Source organism: Phocoena phocoena, chromosome X, assembly GCF_963924675.1.
Source record: "Phocoena phocoena chromosome X, mPhoPho1.1, whole genome shotgun sequence".
In the NCBI taxonomy this organism is placed as follows: Eukaryota; Metazoa; Chordata; class Mammalia; order Artiodactyla; family Phocoenidae; genus Phocoena; species Phocoena phocoena.
Window position 1 is genome coordinate 48,515,515 of NC_089240.1, and position 23,203 is coordinate 48,538,717.

At 36.8% G+C, this 23,203-nt stretch overlaps 1 protein-coding gene across 2 annotated transcripts in view; it reads left to right on the forward strand.

The window, feature by feature from the left end:
• The window catches only part of KLF8 (KLF transcription factor 8), a 64,634-nt gene extending 48,054 nt beyond the window's left edge, over nucleotides 1-16,580 (forward strand). For both annotated transcript variants that reach the window (XM_065900496.1, XM_065900495.1), the window contains exon 5: nucleotides 16,399-16,580. In XM_065900496.1, coding sequence (XP_065756568.1) covers nucleotides 16,399-16,580 — 182 coding nt within the window. The remainder of the gene's footprint in view (nucleotides 1-16,398) is intronic.
• Nucleotides 16,581-23,203: the final 6,623 nt, after the last annotated feature.

Here is a 23,203-nt window from a genome sequence, read left to right on the forward strand (position 1 = left end):
TGGAACTTCCCCTCTGCTCAGTAGCCATCATGACCCTATCAGAGGTGGGGTCTAATCCCATGTTGCTGGAGCAGAAACCCTGAGGGTCAGGCCTGAGCTGTCTCTGTTTAAGTGTGTGTTTTCCCTTCTCCCAGGATTGGGGTCCTTGCCCCAGAGTGGCAGAGTGCTGAAGCAATGTGACTCTGTGCAAGCTCTAGACTCATGTCAGCTACAGACAGAGGATGAAGCTATCTCCATTTCACTGCCTGTGGAGGCACCCACAATTGTTTTCCTTGCTTGGCTCAGACACAGCATTGGATGGAAGTCCCTTTTGTCCCTCACAGCTGATTTAGTCCTTAGCTTCTGCTGCACCCACCCAGTTGTGGAATCATAATGCAGGGCAGGTGGGAGTCCTGTGGGGATTCTCAGCATATACAGGCCATGAGCTGTGGTAGAGTGGCCACTGTCAGAGTTTTGGGCTACATCTGATGCACTGATTGAGTAAGCACTAACAATAGCTACCACCACTCTACCCAGGCTCTCCTCTGGGAATCAGTATCCTCTGCATTCTACAGCCAAGTCTTCTTCCTGGTCATGGCAACCCTAGATCCAGTGTGGCACTGTGGCAAGAAGTGAGCAGGCCAAAGCATTTGCTGGGCTCAGGCTGGAATGCATGCAGAGAAGGCCATGGAAATCTAGCAATCATTAGATCAGTCTTCTCTCCATCCTGCCTCAGAGGCAAGCCAACATACACACGTGCTTATCACTAGTGAAGTCCAGGCTTCCCACAGCCCTCCTGTTAGTCCAATCATTCCTCCAACCAACCAAGTGAGCTCATCTCCCCCGCTCAGGGGTCCAGGACTTGGGTGCCCAATCTGTGGCTCTCATGGCTCATTTCCAAGGGCTGGTGTCTGCCTGTGCATTCTCCTCTTCCTTCTGAGGCCCCTCCCAGGGGCACAGATCCTGACCCAATCACTTTTCTTTCCTTCCTACCACATTACATGTGGATCTTTCTAACAGCCTTAACCAAGGCTGTATACGAGTATACATGTATACGAGTCTTTCTGCCAGTTTTCAGCTAGCTTTCTGTGTGACTTGTTCCATGTATAGTTGAATTTTTGCTGTGTTCATGGGGAAGATGAGCTCGATGTCCTCTTACCCCTCCATCTTGATCAATCCCCCTCTTGCTGCATTTAGAATTCTCTCTTTGTGTTTAATTTTTGCCATTTTCATTATGAAATGTCTTGGTATGGATCTGTTTGCATTCATCTCGTTTAGGACTCTCTGTGCTTTCTGCACCTGGATATCTGTTTCCTTCTTCACATTTGGGAAGTTTTCAGCTGCAATTTCATCAAATTCATTTTTGACACTTTCTCTCTCTTTTCCCCTTCTGGAATCCCTATAATGTGAATGTTAGAACATTTGATATTGTCTCAAAGGTCCCTTAAACTACCTTAATTTTTTAAATTGTTTTTCTTTTTGCTGTCCTGATTGGGTGATATCCATTATTCTACTTTGCAGATCACTTATGCATTTTTCTGTATCACTTAGTCTTCTGTTATTTTTTTCTAGTGAATTTTTAATTTCAGTTATTATATTCTTCAGTCCTGACTGTTTTTTAAAATATTTTCTAGTTTCTAGTGAAATTCTAAAGTGTTCAACTGTTCTTTTTAACTGTTCAACTGTTATTATTATTTTTTAAATATTATTATTTTTTAAATAAAATGTGTACATGTCAATCCCAAACTCCTTAAATATCCCTCCCTGCTACCTTTCCCCCTTGACAACCAAAAATTCATTCTCTAAATCTGTGAGTCTGTTCCTGTTTTGTAAATAAGTTCATTTGTATCATTTTTTTTATTCTGCATATAAGTGATGTAATATAATATTTGTCTTTCTCTGACTTACTTCACTTAGTGTGATAATCTCCAGGTCTATCCATGTTGCTGCATTATTTTATTATTTTTAATGGCTGAGTAATATTCCATTGCTTATATGTACCACATCTTCTTTATCCAGTCCTCTTTTGAAAGACATTTAGGTTGCTTCCATGTCATAGCTATTGTAAATACTGCTTCAATGAATATTGGGGTGCATGTATCTTTTTGAATTATGGTATTCTCTGGGTATATGTCCAGGAGTGGGATTGCTGGGTCATATGGTAGTTTTATTTTTATTTATTTATTTATTTATTTTTGCAGTACGTGGGCCTCTCACTGTTGTGGCCTCTCCCGCTGTGGAGCACAGGCTCTGGATGCACAGGCTCAGAGGCCATGGCTCATGGGCCCAGCCGCTCCACGGCACACGGGATCCTCCCGGACCGGGGCACGAACCCGTGTCCCCTGCATTGGCAGGCAGACTCCCAACCACTGCGCCACCAGGGAAGCCCTATTTTTAGTTTTTTAAGGAATCTCTGTACTGTTCTCATAGTGGCTGTACCAATTTACATTCCCACCAACAGTGTAGGAGGCTTATATTTTCTCCACATCTTCTCCAGCATTTATTGTTTGTAGATTTTTTGATGATGGCCATTCTGAATGGTGTGAGTTGATACCTCATTATAGTTTTGATTTGCATTTCTCTAATAATTACTGATGTTGAGCATCTTTTTTAATGTGCATTTTGGCCATTTGTATGTCTTCTTTAGAGAAATGTCTATTTAGATATTCTGCCCATTTTTTGTTTGGGTTATTTGTTTTTTTGATATTGAGCTCTATGACCTGTTTGTATATTTTGGAGATTAATCTCTTGTCAGTTGTTTCATTTGCAAAATTTTTCTCCCATTCTGTGGGTTGTCTTTTCAGTTTTTTTTTGTTTCCTTTGCTATGCAAAAGTTTTATGTTAAATTAGATCCCATTTGTTTATTTTTCTTTTTATTTTCATTACTCTAAGAGGTAGATGAAAAAAGGTCATGCAGCAATTTATGTCGAAGAGTGTTCTGCCTAAGTTTTCCTCTAAGACTTTTATAGTGTCCAGCCTTTCATTCAGGTCTTTAATCCATTTTGAGTTTATTTTTCTGTATGGTGTTATGGAGTGTTCTAATTTCATTCTTTTACAGGTAGCTGTCCAGTTTTCCCAGCACCATTTATTGAAGAGACTGTCTTTTCTTCATTGTTTTTTCTTGCCTCCTTTGTTATAGATTAGATGACCATAGGTTCATGGGTTTATCTCTTGGCTTTATATCCTATTCCCTTGATCTATAATACTGTTTTTGCACCAATACCATACTGTCGTGATTACTGTAGCTTTGTAGTATAGTCTGAAGACAGGGAGCTGGATTCCTCCAGATCTGTTTTTCTTTCTCAAGATTGCTTTGGCTATTTGTGCTCTTTTGTGTTTCCATACAAACTGTAAACTTTTTGTTCTAATTCTGTGAAAAATGCCCTTGGTAATTTACAAGGAATTGCACTGAATCTGTAGATTGCTTTGAGTAGTATAGTCATTTTAACAATATTGACTCTTCCAATCCAAGAATATCTTATATATCTCCATCTGTTTGTGCCATCTTTGATTTCTTTCATCAGTATCTTATAGTTTTCTGAGGACAGGTCTTTTGTCTCCTTAGGTAGGTTTATTCCTAGATATTTTATTCTTTTTGCTGTAATGGTAAATGGGATTGTTTTCTTAATTTCTCTTTTTGATCTTTCATCGTTAATGTATAAGGATGCAAGAGATTTTTGTGTATCAATTTTGTAACCTGCAACTTTACCAAATTCATTGATTAGCTCTAGAAGTTTTCTGGTGGCATCTTTAGGATTTTCCATGTATAGTATCATGTCATCTGCAAACAGTGACATTTTTACTTCTTTTCCAGTTTGGATTCCTTCTATTTATTTTTCTTCTCTGATTTCCATGGCTAGGACTTCCAAAACTATGATGAATAATAATGGTGAGAGTGGACATCCTTGTCTTGTTCTTGGTCTTAGAGGAAATGCTTTCAGCTTTTCACCATTGAGAATGATGTTTGCTATGGGTTTGTCACATATGGCCTTTATTATGTTGAGATAGGTTCCCTCTATGCTCACTTTCTGGAGAGTTTTTATCATAAATCGTTGTTGAATTTTGTCAAAAGCTTTTTCTGAATCTATTGAGATGATCATATGGGTTTTATTCATCAGTTTGTTAATGTGGTGTATCACATTGATTGTTTTGCATATATTGAAGAATCCTTGCATCTCTGGGATAAATCCCACTTGATCAGGATGTATGATTCATTTAATGTGTTGTTGGATTCTGTTTGCTTGTATTTTTTTGAGGATCTTTGTGTCTATGTTCATCAGTGATACTGGCCTGTAATTTTCTTTTTTTGTGATATCTTTGTCTGGTTTTGGTATCAGGGTAATATTGGCCTGATAGAATGAGCTGGGGAATGTTCCTTCCTCTGCAATTTTTGGAAGAGTTTGGGAAGGATAAGTGTTTCTTCTCTAAATGTTTGATAGAATTCACCTGTGAAGCCATCTGGTCCTGGACATTGGTTTGTTGGAATATTTTTAATCACAGTTTCAATTTCATTACTTGTGATTGGTCTGTTCATACTTCCTATTTCTTCCTGGTTCAGTCTTGGAAGGTTTTACCTTTCTAAGAATTTGTCCATTTCTTTCAGGTTGTCCATTTTATGGACATATAGTTGCTTGTAGTAGTATGTTATGATCCTTCGTATTTCCGTGGTGCCAGTAACATCTCCCTTTTTATTTCCAATTTTATTGATTTAAATTATCTCCCTTTTTTCTTGGTGAGTCTGGATAAAATTTTTTCAATTTTGTTTATATTCTCAAAGAACTAGCTTTTAGTTTCATTGATCTTTGCTATTTTATTTCTATTTCATTTATTTCTGCTCTGATCTTTATGATTTCTTTCCTTCTAAGTTTGAGTTTCGTTTATTCTTCTTTCTCTAATTGCTTTAGGTGTAAGGTCAGATTGTTTATTTGTGATTTTTCTCGTTTCTTGAGGTAGGGTTGTATTGCTATTAACTTCCTTCTTAAACTGCTTTTGCTGCATCACATAGGTTTTGGGTCATCATGTTTCCATTGTCATTTGTTTCCAGGTATTTTTTGATTTCCTCTTTGATTTCTTCAGTGATCCATTGGTTATTTAGTAGCATATTGTTTAGCCTCCATGTGTTTGTGGTTTTTAAAGATTTTTTTTCTGTAATTGATTTTTAATCTCATATCATTGTGGTTGGAAAAGATGTTTGGTATAATTTCAATTTTCTTAAATTTACCAAGACTTCATTTTTGACCCAAGGTGTGGTCTATTCTGCAGAATGTTCCACATGCACTTGAGAAGAAAGTGTATTCTGCTGCTTTTGGATGAAATGTCCTATAAATATCAATTAAGTCTATCTGGTCTAATGTGTCATTTAAGGCATGCGTTTCCTGATTAATTTTCTGTCTGCATAATCTGTCCATTGGTGTAAGTATGGTGTTAAAGCCCCCCCACTATTATTGTGTTACTGTTGATTTCCCTTTTTATGGTTGTTAGTATTTGCTTTATGTATTGATATTCTGCTATGTTGGGTGCATAAATATATACAAATATTATATCTTCTCCTTGGATTGATCCCTTGATCATTATGTAGTGTCCTTCCTTGTCTCTTGCAACAGCCTCTTTTTAAAGTCTATTTTGTCTGATATGGGTATTGCTACCCCAGCTTTCTTTTGGTTTCCATTTGCCCAGAATATTTTTTCCATCCCCTCACTTTCAGTCTATATATGTCACTAGGTCTGATGTGGGTCTCTTGTAGATAGCATACATATAACTCTTGTTTTTGTATCCATTCAGCCAGTCTATGTCTCTTGGTTGGAGCATTTAATTTATTTACATTTGAGGTAATTATCAATATGTATGTTCCTATTGCCATTTTCCTAATTGTTTTGGGTTTGTTTTTGTAGGCCTTTTTTCTTCCTTTCCTCTTTTGTTCTGTTCTCTTGTCTTTCTTGCCTAGAGAAGTTCCTTTAGCAATTGTTGTATAGTGCTTTGGTGGTGCTGAATCCTCTTAGCTTTTGCTTGTCTGTAATGCTTTTGATTTCTCCATCGAATGTGAATGAGAGCCTTGCTTGTTAGAGTATTCTTGGTTGTAGGTTTTTTAAACAAATGCCATAAAGAAAGAAAAAGAAAGACATCATAAATTATAAAGGGATCAATACAAGAACACAATATTACACTTGTTAAATTTATGCACCCTATATTGGAGCACCTAAATATATAAAATAAATACTAAGGGACATAAAGGGAGAAAGGGATAGTAATACAACCATAGTAGGGGCCTTTAATAACCACTGACATCAATGGAAATATCATTTAGACAGAAAATTCAATAAGGCACCAGAGGTCCTAAATGACACAGTAGACCAGTTGAACTTAATTTATATCTACAAGACACAATATCCAAAAAACAAAACTAAGCAAAACATCAAAATACACATTCTTTTCAAGTGTGCATGGAATGTTCTCTAAGGTAGACCATATAGTAGGTAACAAAACAAGCCTCATAAATTTAAGAGGATGGAGATAATTTCAAGCATCTTTATGACAACAGCAGTGTGAATCTAGAAATTAAACACAGAAAGAAAAACAGAAACAGAACAAACATGAGGAAAATAAACATGCTACTAAAATAACCAATGGGTCAAAGATGAAATCAAAGAAGAAATCAGAAAATACCTAAAGACAAACAAAAATGAAAACACAACCTTACAAAAGTTATGGGATGCAGCAGAAGCAGTTCTAAGAGGCAAGTTCATAGCAATACAGGACCTCCTCAAGAAACAGGAATAATCAAATAAACAACCTAACCTACAACCTAAAAGAATTTCAAAAAAGAAGAACAAACAAAACCAATGGTCAGCAGAAGGAACGAAATAATGAAGACTGGAGGGTAAATAAATAAAATAGATTTTTTTAAATAACAGAAAAGGTCAATAAAACCAAGAGCTGTTTTGGGGGGGGGGTTGTTTGTTTTTTAAGATAAACAAAATCAACAAATTCTAGACAGGCTCACCAAGAAGAAAAGAGAGAGGACCCAAATACATAAAATAAGGAATAAAAGAGGAGAAATATCTGATAACACAGACATAAAAAACATTATAAGAAAATACTATGAAAAGTTATGTACCAAAAAGGTGGACAACCTGGAGGAAATGAACAAGTTTCTAGAAACATACAGCTTGCCAAGAGTGATTCAAAAAGAAACAGATAATATGAATAGACTAATCACTAAAAGTGGAATAGAATTTGTAATTTTAAAAACTCCCTTCAAACAAAAGTTGGGGAACAGAGGACTTCACTGGGGAATTCTATCAAACATACAAAGAAGAGATTATATCTATCCCTCTAAAACCATTCCAAAAAAATTTAAGAGGATGGAACACTCCCAAATTCATTCTATGAAGCCACCCTCACCCTGATACCAAAACCAGACACTACAAAAAAGAAAAAGAAAATTACAGGCCAATGTCTTTGATGAATATTCAGGCAAAAGTCCTTAACAAAATACTAGCAAACCAAATACAACAGTGCCTAAAAAGGATCATACACCATAATCATTCCAGATGATTCAACATTTGCAAATCAATCAGTGTGATACCCCACATTAACAAAAGGAAAGACAAAAAACACATGATCATATCAATAGAGGCAGAGAAAGCATGTGACAAAATTCAACATCCATTCATGATAAAAACTCACAAAAGTGGGTATAGGGAGAATGTTTCTCAACATATTAAAAACCATTTATAACAAACTCACAGCCAATGCAATACTCAATGGTGAAAAGCTGAAAGCCTTCAATCTAAATTCAGGAATAAGACAAGGACGCTGACTTTCACCAATTCTATCCAACATAGTTTTGGAATTTCTAGCCACCACAATCGGACAAGAAAAGGAAATAAAAAGTATCTAACTTGGAAGAGAAGAGGTAAAACTCTCACTATTTGCAGATGAAATGATCGTCTATATATAGAGAGAACCCTATAGTCTCCACACAAAATCTATTAGAACTAACAAAAGAATTAAGAAAGTTAGCAGGAGACAAGATTAATATACAGAAATCTGTTGCATTTCTTTACACTAACAATAAAGAATACCATTTAAAGTCACATCAAAAATCTTTAAGAATAATCTAAACCTAGGAGGTGAAAACTATAAAACATTCATAAAGGAAATTGAAGAGGATTCAAAGAAATGGAAATATAACCCATGCTCTTAGATTAGAAGAATTAATATTGTTAAAATGGCCATACTACCCAAAGCAATCTACAAATTTAATTCAATCTTTCTCAAAGTACCCATGTGACATTTTTCACAGAACTAGAGAAAATAATCCTAAAATTTGTATGGAACTACAGAAAAACAGAATTGGCACAGTAATCCTGAGGAAAATGAATAGAGCTGGAGGTATAGCCCTTCCAGAATTCAGACTATGCTAAAAAGCTACAGGAATCCAAACATTGTGGTATTGGCACAAAAACAGACATATAGCTCAGTGGAACAGAATAGAGAGCCCAGCAATACACCCACACACCTATGGTCAATTAATCTATGACAAAGGAGGCAAGAACGTACAATGGAGAAAAGACAGTCTCTTCAACAAGTGGTGTTGGGAAAGTTGGACAGTTTAATGTAAATCAATGAAATTAGAACACTGCCTCACACCATATACAAAAATAAACTCAAAATGGTTTAAAGACCTAAATATAAGACATGACACCATACAACTCCTAGGGGAGAATATAGGGAAAACATTCTTGGACATAAATCATAGGAACATTTTCTTACATCAGTCTCCCAATGCAAGAGGGAAAAAAGCAAAAATAAGTTGGACCTAATAAAACTTAAACTCTTTTGCACAGCAATGAAAATCATAAAGAAAATGAAAAGACAACCTATGGAATTGAAGAAAATATTTGCAAATGATGCAACCAACAATGGGTTAATTTCCAAAATACACAAACAGTTCATATAACTCAATATTAAAAGAACAAACAACTCAATCAAGAAATAGGCAGAAGACTTAAACAGACATTTCTCCAAAGAAGACATACAGTTGGACATGAGGGACATGAAAAGATGCTCAACATTGCTAATTATTAGAGGAAATGCAAATCAAAACCACAATGAGGTACCATCTCACACTAGTCAAAATGGCTATCATCAAAATCTACAAATAGTAAATGTTGGAGAGGGTGTGGAGAAAAGGGAACCCTCGTATATTGTTCGTGGGAATGTAAATTGGTGCAGCCACTGTTGAAAACAGTATGGAGATTCCTTTAAAAACTAAAAGTAAAGCTACTATATGATCCAGCAATCCCATTCCTGGTTATATATACAGAAAATATAAAAACTCTAATTTGAAAAGATACGTGCACCCCATGTTCATAGCAGCACTATTTAAAACAGCCAAGACACGGAAAAAAAAACAGTTACCCATCAACAGAGGATTGATTTGAGAAGATGTGGTATATATATAATGGAATATTACTCAGCCATAAAAAAAGAATGAAATATTGCCATTTACAGCAACATGGATGGACCTAGAGAATATTATACTTAGTGAAGTAAGTCAGACAAAGACAAATATATGATATCACTTACATGTGGAATCTAAAAAGTAATACAAAGGAATCTCTATACAAAATAGAAACAGACTCATAGACATAGAAAACAAACTTATGGTTACCAAAGGGGAAAGGATTACGGGAGGGATTATGGGATTAACAGATACAAACTATTATACTTAAAATAGATAAGAAACAAGGATATACTGCATAACATAGGGAGTTATATTCAGTATCTTGTAATAACTTGTAACGGAAAATAATCTGGTAAGAAATATACATGTATAAATATAACTTCAAATATATATATATATATATTTATATTTACAATGTTGTATTAGTTTCAGGTATACAGTGAAATGATTCAGTTCATTTTGCTCTACACCTGAAACTAACACAACATTGTAAATCAATTATACTTCAATAAAAGAAGCTTCCCCCTATGTTTACTTCTGTAATTTTATGGTTTCTGGTTTTACATTTTAGATGTTAATCCATTTTGAGCTTATTTTTGTATATGATATAAGGGTCCAATTTCATTCTTCTGTATGTGGATATCCAGTTTTTCCAACACTATTCATCAAAGACATTATTCTCTCATTGTTTGTTATAGACACATTGTTGAAGATCAATTGACTATAGATGCATGTATTTCTATCTGAGCTCTCTATTCCATTGGTCTATATCTCTATTTTCATGTCAGTACTTAACTATTTTGATTACTGTAGCTTTGTAATATATTTTGAAATCAGGACTTGGAATGCCTCCAACCTTATTATTTTTTATCAAAATTGCTTTGACTATTCAGGGTCCTTTGCAGTTCCACATGAACTTTAGAATTCTTTTTTCTATTACTGTAAAGAACACCATTGGGGTTTTGATAGGAGTCACATTGAATCTGTAGGTCATTTTGAGTTATGGATATCTTAACAATTTTAATTTTACCAATCCACGAACATGCGATATCTTTCCATATGGAAAGATGTCTACCTTCTTTAATTTCCTTCATTGGTGTTGTATAATTTTCTGTGTACAAGTCTCTAACCTCATTGGTTAAATTTATTCCTAACTGTTTTATTCTTTTTGTAGCTATTTTGAATTGTATTGTTTCCTTCATTTCTGTTTCAGATACTTTGTTGTTTGTGTTTAGAAACATGAGTGATTTTTCTCTTTTGATTTTGTGTATTGCAAGTTTACTGAATTCTTTAATTAATTCTAAATCCTTTAATTAGGTCAGTTTTTGTTTGTTTAAAATTTGGTGTTGAAGTAAGTTCAGAAAGAGAAAAACAAATACTGTATGTTAACACATATATATGGAATCTAAGAAAAAAAAAAGTCGTGAAGAACCTAAGGGTAAGACGGGAATAAAGACACAGACCTACTGGAGAATGGACTTGAGGATATGGGGAGGGGGAAGGGTAAGCTGTGACAAAGTGAGAGAGTGGCATGGACATATATACACTACCAAACATAAAATAGATAGCTAGTGGGAAGCAACCATATAACAAAGGGAGATCAGCTCAGTGGTTTGTGACCACCTAGAGGGGTGGGATAGGGAGGGTGGGAGGGAGGGAGACTCAAGAGGAAGGAGATATGGGAACATATGTATATGTATAACTGATTCACTTTGTTATAAAGCAGAAACTAACACACCATTGTAAAGGAATTATACTCCAATAAAGATGTTAAAAAAATTGGTGTTTATATATGATCATATCATCTGCAAATGAAGGTAACTTTTTTCTTCCTTTCTGTTTTGGGTGCCTTTCTTTTACTGAAGTGTAGTTGATTTACAATGTTGCATTAATTTCTGTTGTAGAGCAAAGTGATTCAGTTATACATACGTATACATTACATTCTTTTTTATATTCTTTTCCATTATGGTTTATCACAGGATATTTAATATAGTTCCCTGTGCTATACAGTAGGACCTTGTTTATCTACTCTATATATAATAGTTTGCATCTGCTAACACTAAACTCCCAATCCATCCCTCCCCCACACTCCCTCCCCTTTGGCCATAAGTCTGATCTCTATGTCTGTGAATCTATTTTTGTTTCACAGATGGGTTCATTTCTGTCACATTTTAGATTCCACATATAAATGATATCGTATGGTATTTGTCTTTCTCTTGCTTACTTCACTTAGTATGATAATCTCCAGGTCCATCCATATTGCTGTAAATGGCATTATTTCATTCTTTTTTATGGCTGAGTAATATTCCATTGTATATATGTACCACATCTTCTTTATCCATTCATCTGGCTATGGACATTTAGGTTGTTTCCATGTCTTGGCTATCATGAATAGTGCTGCTATGAACATAGGGGTTGCATGTATCTTTTTGAATTTTAGTTTTGTCCAGATATATGCCAAGGAATGGGATTGCAGGATCATATGGCAACTTTCCTTTAAGTTTTTTAAGGAAACTCCATACTGTTTTCCATAGTGGCTGTACCAACTTACATTCCCACCAATAGTGTAGGAGGATTCCCTTTTCTCCACATCCTCTCCAACATTTGTTGTTTGTAGACTTTTTAATGATGGCCATTCTGACCAGTGTGAGGTAGTACCTCATTGTAGTTTTGATTTGCATTTCTCTAATAATTAGTGATGTTGAGCATCTTGGGTGACTTTTGTTTCCTTTTCTTGTATAATGCTATGGCTACGAGTTCCAGTACTATGAAGAAAAGAAAGGGGAAGAGTCAGCTTCCTTACCTTGTGCTGGATCTTAGGACAAAAGCTTTTAGTTTTTTGCTATTGATTGTGATGTTAGTTGTTATCATGCATGTCTTGTGTTGAAGTAAGTTCTTATATACCTACTTTGTTGAGCATTTTAATTATGAATGGATACTGAACTTTTTCAAGTGCTTTTACTCCATCTATTAAGATGATCATACAGATTTTTTCTTAAATTTGTTAATGTGTTTTATCACGTTCATTGATTTAAGTATATCGAACCATCCTTGCATCATCCCAGGGATAAGTCCAACTTGATCATGGTGTATAATCTTTTTTTTTTTTTTTTTTTTGTGGTATGTGAGCCTCTCACTGTCGTGGCCTCTCCCGTTGCAAAGCACAGGCTCCAGACGCGCAGGCTCAGCGGCCATGGCTCATGGGCCCAGTCGCTCCGCGGCATGTGTGATCTTCCCAGACCGGGGCACGAACCCGTGTCCCCTGCATCGGCAGGCAGACTCTCAACCACTGCGCCACCAGGGAAGCCCCCTATAATCTTTTTAATGTACAGTTGAATTCAGTTTGCTAGGATTTTATTGAGGATTTTTGCATGTATATTCATCAAGGATATTGGCCTATAGTTTTCTTATCTTGTGCTTTGTTTGGTTTTGATATCAGGGTGATGCTGTTCTCATGGAATGAGTTTGGAAGTGTTCCTTCCTCTCCCATTTTTTGGGAAGATTTAAGGAGAATTAATATAAATTCTTTGGATGTAGAATTCACTTGTGAAGACCTCTGGTCCTGGGGTTTTCTTTGTTTAGAGATTTTTGATTACTGATTCAATTTCCTTATTTTTTATTGATCTATTCAAGCTTACTATGTTTTAATTCAGTTTTTGTAGGTTATGTTTCTAGGAATTTATCCATTTCTTATAAGTTGTCTAGTTTTTGGCATATAACTGTTTATAATTGTCCCTTATAATCCTTTTTATTTTTGTGGCATCCATTGTAATGTTTCTTCTCTTATTTCTGATTTTATTTACTTCAATCTTCTGTGACATTTATTATTGATTCCTTCATCAAATCAATAAATGATTTGAGTACCAGTATGTGCCAGACAATAGATTACACCAGTAGCCTTGTATTCATTGTAATCCATCTTGCATATCATGGCTAGATCATTTCAACATTCAGATTTGATCAAGTCACTCTCGAGTTCAAAAGGTGTTTAGTGTTGCACACTCCCCCCACCCCCCAACCACTGCCTTCTGGCAGTGGTGTACCAAGAGGAACAGGGCAGTGGGAGATGTCATAGCCAGAAGGAGTATCTTATCATTGACTTACAACTGGAACATGATGATAACAAAGATCAAACTTTTAGTTTATTTTGTTTTAAAATTCTTTATAGTCAATGCATCCCCCTTATTGCCTATATCTGAGGCAGACTACTCTCACTGCCCCCCTCTTTGGTATGTCACTACATTTCATGCTAAAATCCAAATTCTTTAGTCTGGCCTTTGTAATAGGGACCATCTCATGGAAATTCTATAAAGATTTTTACAGAATTCAGGATGGCTGATCCCATGCCCCATGCATAATTTATGGTACTTCCTACCGGCCCATGCCCCCAACTGACTGGGTTGCTTTTCACCTACTGTTCTACACATCTAAACCTACCCATGTTTCAAGCTTAATGCCTTCACACTAGCGCACAGATTATTAAGCCTTGGAACTTATATCATACTTTGTCACATAGCTAATATGTACATTTTTTTTTTGCGGTACGTGGACTTCTCACTGTTGTGGCCTCTCCCGTTGCGGAGCACAGGCTCGGGACGCGCAGGCTCAGCGGCCATGGCTCACGGGCCCAGCCGCTCCGCGGCATGTGGGATCCTCCCGGACCAGGGCACGAACCCGCGTCCCCTGCACCGGCAGGCGGACTCTCAACCACTGTGCCACCAGGGAAGCCCCTAATATGTACATTTTATATTATTATTTTCCTTTTGTATGTTTTGTTTTTCAATATCGATGATGTATTGATGAAGGTCATGAGTTGAGTTGTGCCACATGAAGTGCATTAGCACAAACAGGAGCCTGTTCAATGATAATAAAAGGTAACAGCTTTTGCAATAGGAAAAATTGGTCTCCTTGCTGAATTGTGTAATCTGTGTATTCTAGCAATGAGCTCTTATCACCACAGGGTGTCACTGCTTTACAAGTCAAATTTTCTTCATTTGATTGTAGAGAAGATAGAAGTAGGAGAAATTCTTGAGAGATTGCAACAAAATATATAGCAGTGTTTGGAGGTGTGGAAATGGAATGGAATTATATAGACCAAACTGAAAAATCCCAGTTACACACTAAACACCATCTACAGTCTCATTCTCCTTTCCACTGGTAATTTGCTGTGTAGTCTTCCAGATCTTTTCTCTTTGTTTGGGGGTTGTGTGTGTGTGAGAGAGGGAGAGAGAGAGAAACAGAGAGACAGACACAGAGACACAGAGGTAGAGGAGTTTAGAGAACATAAATGGGATCCTACTCTGTGTGTGTGTATGTGTGTGGTGCATAGCCATTCAGTAGCTTTTTCTTTTCATTTTATAACATTTCATTGGCCATCTTTTGTTCTCACTACATCCAACTCTATCTCATTCTTCTTAGCAGCTAATGCAGCAATTTCTGTATATTGAAATGATCAGTAATTGGCATATTTAATCCTCAAAATAGTTGCCTTGGTATTGTCCACAACTGTGAGTCAGAGTGAATTCCATTCTGTTGCCCATTGTTTGAAAGCTGTACAGTTAATTAGTAAGCACTTAGGAGGATTGATAAGTGTTGAGCAGTAAGTTGAAAAACAGCATATGCAAACCAGATTGCCACCAGAATTTACAACAACATAAAATAAAATGCACTGGAGTATTTATAAGAAGAGGAGAAAGAGCCAAAGTAAGAAAGACCATTAAAATACCAATACATTTTGTACAGGTTGGCTAAAACGTTCGTTCGAGTTTTTCCATAAGATGTTACAGAAAAACCCAAACGAACTTTTTGGCCAACCCAATACCTACATTATCTCTTATTTATGATTATAAGATTATACATGCTCATCATAGAAGATGGGAAGTAGAGAAGCACATTAAAAAGAAAACAATCGTTACCCTAACCCCATAATCTTAACTTAACCATAGTTAATATTTATTTTTTGCTCATACCGTCTTACCTTTTTACGTTTAAATTTTTATTATAAGATACAGCTACATGATTTTTAAAACATTCCAACAATACAGGAAGGTGAAAAGTAAAAATCCTCTTCTCACCTGATTCTCCTCTTCTCTTCTCATTCTCATCCTCACTTTTCAGATATTCACTCACTGTTAATAATTTCTCTCATAATTTATATTTAAGTGTGTTGATATTGCCTTTATTCTGAGTATATAAATATGTGTTATGTGACATATACACCATTATGGGGTTATACTGTGTTAATGTTTTTTATATTACTTTTTTTTCACATAGTTTTCTACCCAAAGCATACATATTCCATATATAACCCAGGTGCAACCTGGGGGTACTGAGCAAGCATGTAACTATTTCAAAAAGTTTGACTTGACACTTCCCCTCACCCCACTCCATGCCACTGAGTTTCTGATCTTTTACAGAAAAAGGCCTGTAGTCTTAACTGAAGACCCATTCCAGTGAACCACACATTCTTCCTGTGTGTATGGCTCTATTTTAGACTATTATTTTTGGGGAGCTATTAGAGGAGAAAATACAGTTACTACCGTGTGGTATAGTGGAAAATGTCAAAGATTTGGGTTTTGATCCCAGCTTTATCATTTATTGGCTGTGTTTAAAGGATAAAATGTTTCATACAACCTTGTGAGATATTTTTATCCCTCTTTAGAGATGAAAAAAGAGATCCAGCCAGGGAGAAGTGACTTATTTAAGGTCACACAACTACTATGTACTAGAGCCAGGATTCAAGCAAAGGCCTGTTTGAGGCACAGCCTATGTGTTTTCCATTCAACCATCGTGGCTTCTCTTTGGGACTTCAGTAAAGGTGAAAGAGAACATGTCTTTAAAGTGATTGCTTAATTTTTTGACTTTATAAAAGGTTATGTACTCTGTTATCTTTTCGGGATCCAAACGTCTCTTTTCTGACTCCCTTTGTTTTGTCATATTCCCTTTTTTAGGAGAGAAGCCTTATAAATGCACCTGGGATGGCTGCTCCTGGAAATTTGCTCGCTCAGATGAGCTAACCCGCCATTTCCGCAAGCACACAGGCATCAAGCCTTTCCGGTGCACAGACTGCAATCGTAGCTTTTCTCGCTCTGACCACCTGTCTCTGCACCGCCGGCGCCATGACACCATGTGAGCAGCACAGACTGCACTAGAAGAGCTGCACTGGTCTCTTTCTTGTGTGTGTGTGTGTGTGTGTGTGTGTGTGTGTGTGTGTGTGTGTGTGCGCGCAATGGAATCATGACCATCTTTTCCTCTTTGACTCAGCTTGCCTCTGGGATGGGATTGGAACAGTTCACTGAGCCAGGCTGACGAAACTGGAGGAAAATATAGCTGATCTTCCATAGGGACTCTTTATATTCCACGTTCATTTCTCCACTGACTAGTCCCCAGTTTTTTCAACCTCCGCATGGGTTGAATTCCAGTGCGGCACCCATGGTTGCCCCCCTCCCGTCCCTGTTATGAGATAGGACATTTTTCCTACAATAAGAAAACAGGAATCAAATTCAAGGCTGTGAACAAACATACGCTGCTTTTTGTTCTTATTTTCCTCTTGTTTTATAGAATTCTTATCATATTTCTGAATCAGTACATCAAAGTTGTTGGTAGTGTCCTAAATTGACTTTTTTCAAGTTCCTAGACAGAAGAGGGCATAACATTGTAGTTGGCTGGTAAGATTTACAGGGATTTGGGTCCTGAGTATAGGGCACATTCTCAGTGAATAAGCTGAGTCCCATACCAAGTTCCAAGGTTTTGTAAAGCCAATCCTATTTGTTCTTACAGTTTGGTTTTCAGACAGTGCTGGTGCTTCTTGCTTCTTTAGTCCATCAAAGGGAATGAAAGGATCTTTTTGTTCTTCTTTTCCTCCTCTTCTTCCTCCTCCTCCTTCAGGATTAAAGATTTTGCTGCACAATTACATTCTTTGTTTTGTTAAATTTGAACAAAAATTCAAAGCACACATCGACGTGCCAGTAGGGTAAAAAGTGTTCCAGGAGAGTAAGTTGGGCAGTGACAGGAACAAGTAGACCCAGGATGATCCTGAAAACAAATAGAGGAGGACTTTTTATGGATAGGATATCAAAAGTGCTATAATCACAAGTCTCATTCAAATGGCAATCTGTTGAGACAATGTCTTGAGGGGCTACACTGTACTGTTTATTCTTCTGTTTACATAAAGCAACTGTTATGTGCATATTGCATGATGAGAAATTACACACTGGGGCCATGTTATACAGAGGTGAGGGGTTGGAAGAAAAAAATGTGTTAAGTACATGGCATTATTAGCATGCATTCCTATGTTTCAAATGGAACTATAAGAGGCATTTAGTGAAAACTGACAAACAGAAAGCAATTTGATGTTCTGCAACTGCTATGAATATCTAAGCCATTTATTTTAGCCATTATAGCATGTTGCATAATATACACACTTGTTTACCCAATCAATGTTTTATAATAGTCTCTGGGACATAAAACCCTCTGTTCCAGGCCCTGGACCTCAGATCTACCTCCACATGGCATATTTCCTGTCCTGGGGTCAGGGAGGGGAGGTTTGCATCACTTAATTGTGGACACAGCCTCTCTCCTGGAAAAGGTTGTCTTCATACGGTACCCCTTTTCCTTGGCAGATATTCAACCAGTCTCTCTTGAATACTTCAGGTCATTGCTTCCCAAGGCCACCTAGTCTGACTAAATCATAGAATTCTAGCACCAAGAAGGGATCCTATTAGCTATCTAGCCCTACCCATCATTAATATTTTACAGATGAGACAAATACGGGTCAGATTCCTTCCCCAGATGTTTCCTTGAGGCCTTACAGACCTGCACACCCATTCTCCCAGGGATCACATTATTAAGCCAAATTAAAGAAAATTTTACATGATTGGTTGCAGTATTTGCCCAAGTTTATATGTTAGGCTTCAGAAAAATTTAGACCACTCACAAAATCATTTACAGTTGACTAAATTGTAAGTAAAATGTGCTTGTGGTCGTTGATATATAACATTAGGAACACAGTTTTTCTATTCTAACACTTTCTATAATATCTCAGGTTTGCTTTACCTCATTTCAAGTTACAGTGTCTTTTCAGACCATAAACCCTCATAAATTTAAGGACTACCTGTATTTTTCCAAATGATATGTAGATTTTTACTATTTTAGCCTTGTTATTTTGATATGTTTTACCCTGACTTTAAGTGTGCAAGTTCCACATTGTAGACTAATTGTTAGAGCACTAGGAAATATCTAGGGCCAATCTGTTAAAGGGGACTTCTATGCAGGTGTAAGACAGGTTGTTAAAGGTGAATTGCCATCATACATAAGTTAAGCTTATAATTGAGTAGTTGATATGGTATTTCACAGTAGAGTGTAAGGGCTTACCCATTTTCTCCAGAGTTTGGATTTTAGACTCCTTTTCCAGAGTTCATAACTGACCTGTGCCCATCAGGATCTTTTGCATTGGAGCATATGATCTATTTATAAATAAAGACTATAAAACATAGTGTTGTACTAACTCGGATAATCAAATTAGAATTCCAAATATTGGTATCTCTAAGCCTTTATTCAAATTTTTTCCTGCAAAGTAATGAGGGACTTTGTTAATGCTTTATTAATTGTCTATGGTCAGGAAACAATTCTAACCCTATTTTCATTGCCCTCTTCCCTCCAAATAATGATAAAATCTTTACAAATTATTTCCATATTCTTTAAGAAATATATCAACATTCATTAAGAGTATTTCATGGAGCACAGGTACTCGAATACAGTATAATACTGTACCACACCAAAAGCACATAGAACTTTGCTAAATAGACAGTGAGATGGAAAATAATTGTCTCTCTTAGGTAGCATTTGGAATTAATTGAATTTGCTGTGCTCACACCAGCTAACCACCATTATGTGGACAGTTGCCTAGGGCATGGAAAATGGCCTTGATCGATAGGGTTGAATAATATCTTGGAATTTATTGCAGTGCAATTCCTCCATTTGTAGATGATTGGCAATTGAACATTACTATTGATAATTATGATTGGAAAATTCAGGAAAAACTATGAAGAATATGAACTGCTGAGTACATTAGGTGGAGTGCATTATAGGCAAGACAGAAAGGTTTGTGAGAATAAATTCTTAAATTCTTTTTAAATAAAGTTTTTATTTTAAGACAGTTTTAGATTTACAGAAAAATTCTGAAGATAGTACAGAGTTTCCCTATATCTCAAACCCAGTTTTCCCTATTACTAACATCTTTCATTAGATGTACATTTGTTGCAATTAATGAAGTAATGATACATTATTATTAATTAAAGTCCAAACATTATTCAGATTTTCTTAGTTTTTACCTAATATCCTTTTTCTTTTCCAGCATCCTGTTCAGGATACCACATCACATTTAGTAGTCATATATCCTTAGGCTTCTCTTGGTTGTGACAGTTTCTCAGACTTTCCTTGTTTCCTATGACCTTGGCAGTTTCAAGGGGTCCCTCAATTAATATCTGTCTGATGTTTTTCTCATGATTAAACTGAGCTTATGGGTTTGGGGGAGGAAGACCACAGAGGTGAACTGCCATTTTCATCACATCATATTAACATGACTTATACCCTTGATGTTAATCTTGATCACCTGGTTGAGATAGTGTTTGTCAGGTTTCTCCTCTGTATTCCACCCCACCTTCCATAAGGTGGAAGGAAATCACTTGCATAAGGTGGAAGGAAACCGTTTGGAAGGAAATCACTATGTGCAGCCCACACTTAAGGAGTGGTTAGCTATGCACTACATGCCTGAGGGTGAGTATCTACATAAATTATTTGGAATTCTGCGTGGTAGAGTTGTCTTTTCTCCCTCATTTATTTATTTATGCAATCATTTTCTTGTATCAGTATGGACTCATGGATATTTATTTAGTACTTTGGGTTATAGTCCAATGCAACTTATTTTGTTACTCAAATTGTTCCAGCGTTGGTCATTGGGCACTCTTTTGGGTTGATTTCCATGTTCTTTTGACAGACCCCCATCTTTTTTTTAGCACACCTTTATTTTCCAGCACCACAAGATGCTGCAAGCTCATCCTGTATATTTTTTTTGCTGAATCCTGTAATCAACCATTTCTTTAAGGAGTCCTGGTTTCTTTTAATGGAGAATTGTATTAGAAATGAAGATCTGGGCATTAGGTATGCTTGTTGCTACCTGTATTTTTGCTTCTAAGCCATCTCAGCTAACAGAGCAAGGAAATATATGTGTGTGCACTAACCCATGTATATCTATACATACATATCTACAAATATTTCTGTATGTAGTCATCCATATCTTTATTAAGCTAAACATGAGTTCATGCTGATGTCTCCTACTCCAATCCCTTACCACATGGATCATCTTATCCTAGCCTTTTGCCTTTGTTCACTCTAACCTTCCACTCCAACAGTGAGAAACCTGGCTCCCACACGTTGCCATCTACTTACTTACTTGTTCAGTTCCAGAGTACCTGTATAGTGGTATCTGAATTGTTAGCCTGTACACCTGTGGGAACACTTAGAACACAGTGCTTATGTACATGATAGTAACAGTTTTAGAACTCTAACAGCTCTTTGAAACAAAGTGATCTGCAAAATTCAGGAGTCGATGACCTGAGTTCCAGGAACTTGGGGTGTATCCTACCCTCAAAAGGTTTTCCGAAGAGCAAAACCATTGGGAATTGATCTAATCTTTAATAAGCCAAGGGAAATTATTGATCCTCCCTAGTGTGTTAATAGCTATATAGAAATAGGTATACTGAAGAAAGTAGGTGTGCCCAATTTAAAGAAACACTTAGCACTGTCTTTTCTCACTGGTAAATATGGCTCTCTGACAATAGAGGTGCTACCCTAAGTTACCTCTCTTCCATATTTTCCCATCTCTCACTTTATTGATCTTAGGCAAGTCACATCGCCTCTCTGTGCCTCAGTTAACCCATCTGTAAAATGGGGATCCAAATACCTACCTCACAGGATTGTTGTGAGGATTCTCATTAATGGATGTTGGCAAAAATTACAAGTGATCCTTAAATGAACGACAAAGTATTATGATTACCATTATGATGATAATTATAGTACTCTATATTTACCCTAGAAAAAGGAGAGGATTAGGCTTCCTGGATGATAAAGAGCTAAATTTGAGTAAGTAACAAGGATAATTGAAGAGTGGTCACTGGAAGCAATATTATCTCTTCCTCTCACTTTCCCTACATTCTCTTCATTGCTAACTATAAGATTCTCACCTGTTTTTATACTCAAAGCATATTAGGGTCTAAAGGAATAAGTAGGCAAAATCCATTGCTGTAAAAGCTGTATTCTTCCCCTTTCCTCACTCTGCCTGGACCACATTACATGTCACCCTGTCAGAAGCACAGAGGCAATCTCCCACAGCCCTTCAAACTTTGGCCAGTCCAGCATCACCAGTTACATTGTGTCTTTCCACTTATTATATTCTGAACAGTATAGGTAGAAGGGAAGTGGGGTGGGGTGGTTGGGGTGGGAGTGGGACGGAAGAGAATAGAACTTATACTAGTGGCAGGATATTTCTTTGATTCTCAAATACTGGTTTTACCTCCCATTTCTTTTTCTGGTGGTGGGTTGGGGACAGGGGGAGAGACACTATTTTGTTTATTAAGAAACTCTCCTTCCTTTCCAGTAGATGTTTCCCAGGATCAGTATAAGTAGTTGTTTTGGACATTATAACTATGTTGTATGCAGTGCTGTTTTCATTGTATTTCCGAATAAAAAGAGGAAGAGAATCCCTAGTGGTGTCCATCCTTGTTTTTTGACAGGAGGACACAGTGGGAAAACAGTGCCAGAAATTGACTGTTCATTTTTGTGTTGGGGAAAGGAGCCTGCAGTGAAATGATTGATTGTTTTTTGTCATTGTTTGTTTAAAGAAGTTATAGAACAGTATATTAAGCTTTAGTATTTATAACTCATGTCTCTGCCTTGTTATTTCAGTACTTTAGAGCAGCACCCTGTTTTTTCTCTATTTTATACTAGTTCTTGCTCCAGCGACATGGCTGCGAGACTAAGATTGTGAGCAATCTCTCATATTCAAGCCTGCTAGGTCCCTGGAGATACTCAAAAACTGCCTCAGTTAGCATGGTCACTTATAGATTACTACGTTCTCGCTCAATGGGACATTTCCTCTGTGGCATCCAGGCAGGGTGTATGTTTGGGAACTAAACAATCTTGTTACGTTTGATTATTGTACTTTTTATTAATAAAAAAAATTTGAAACTTCAGAATCCATGGCTGTTATCTTGAGTTTGTCTTCATTTACGTTTCCACAACATTGCATGGCACCAGTAAATCGTTTTCATTTTCCTTCCCTTAACTGGGTAAAGTTATGGTGAAACTACTTTATACTAGCATGGGGCAAGAAAGGAAGCTGGACTGTCTTAAAAACAATAATTTCTCTAAGTACATGAGGCCCTCCCCATTCTTGGAAATCTATTCAGCATGTCCCTGAATGGGACTGCATGGAGACTGTGCTTCTTTTGCATATTTCTTACAGAGAATCACCCTGTATGATACAGGCTCAGCTGGTAAGGTTTCCCTGCCTATTCCTGTTCCCTTCACCATCTTGTTTTTTTCCTGAGAAGGAATTCAAGAGAGTAGGGTATTGGGACAGCTTTAAACTTCAAAGCTACCTCAGTACAAATACCACCCCTGGGTGGGGATCTAGGAAGCTGATTCTGCTTTGGGAAACTTCATCTCTCAGAGAGATGCTGGGGAAAAAGGTAAAAG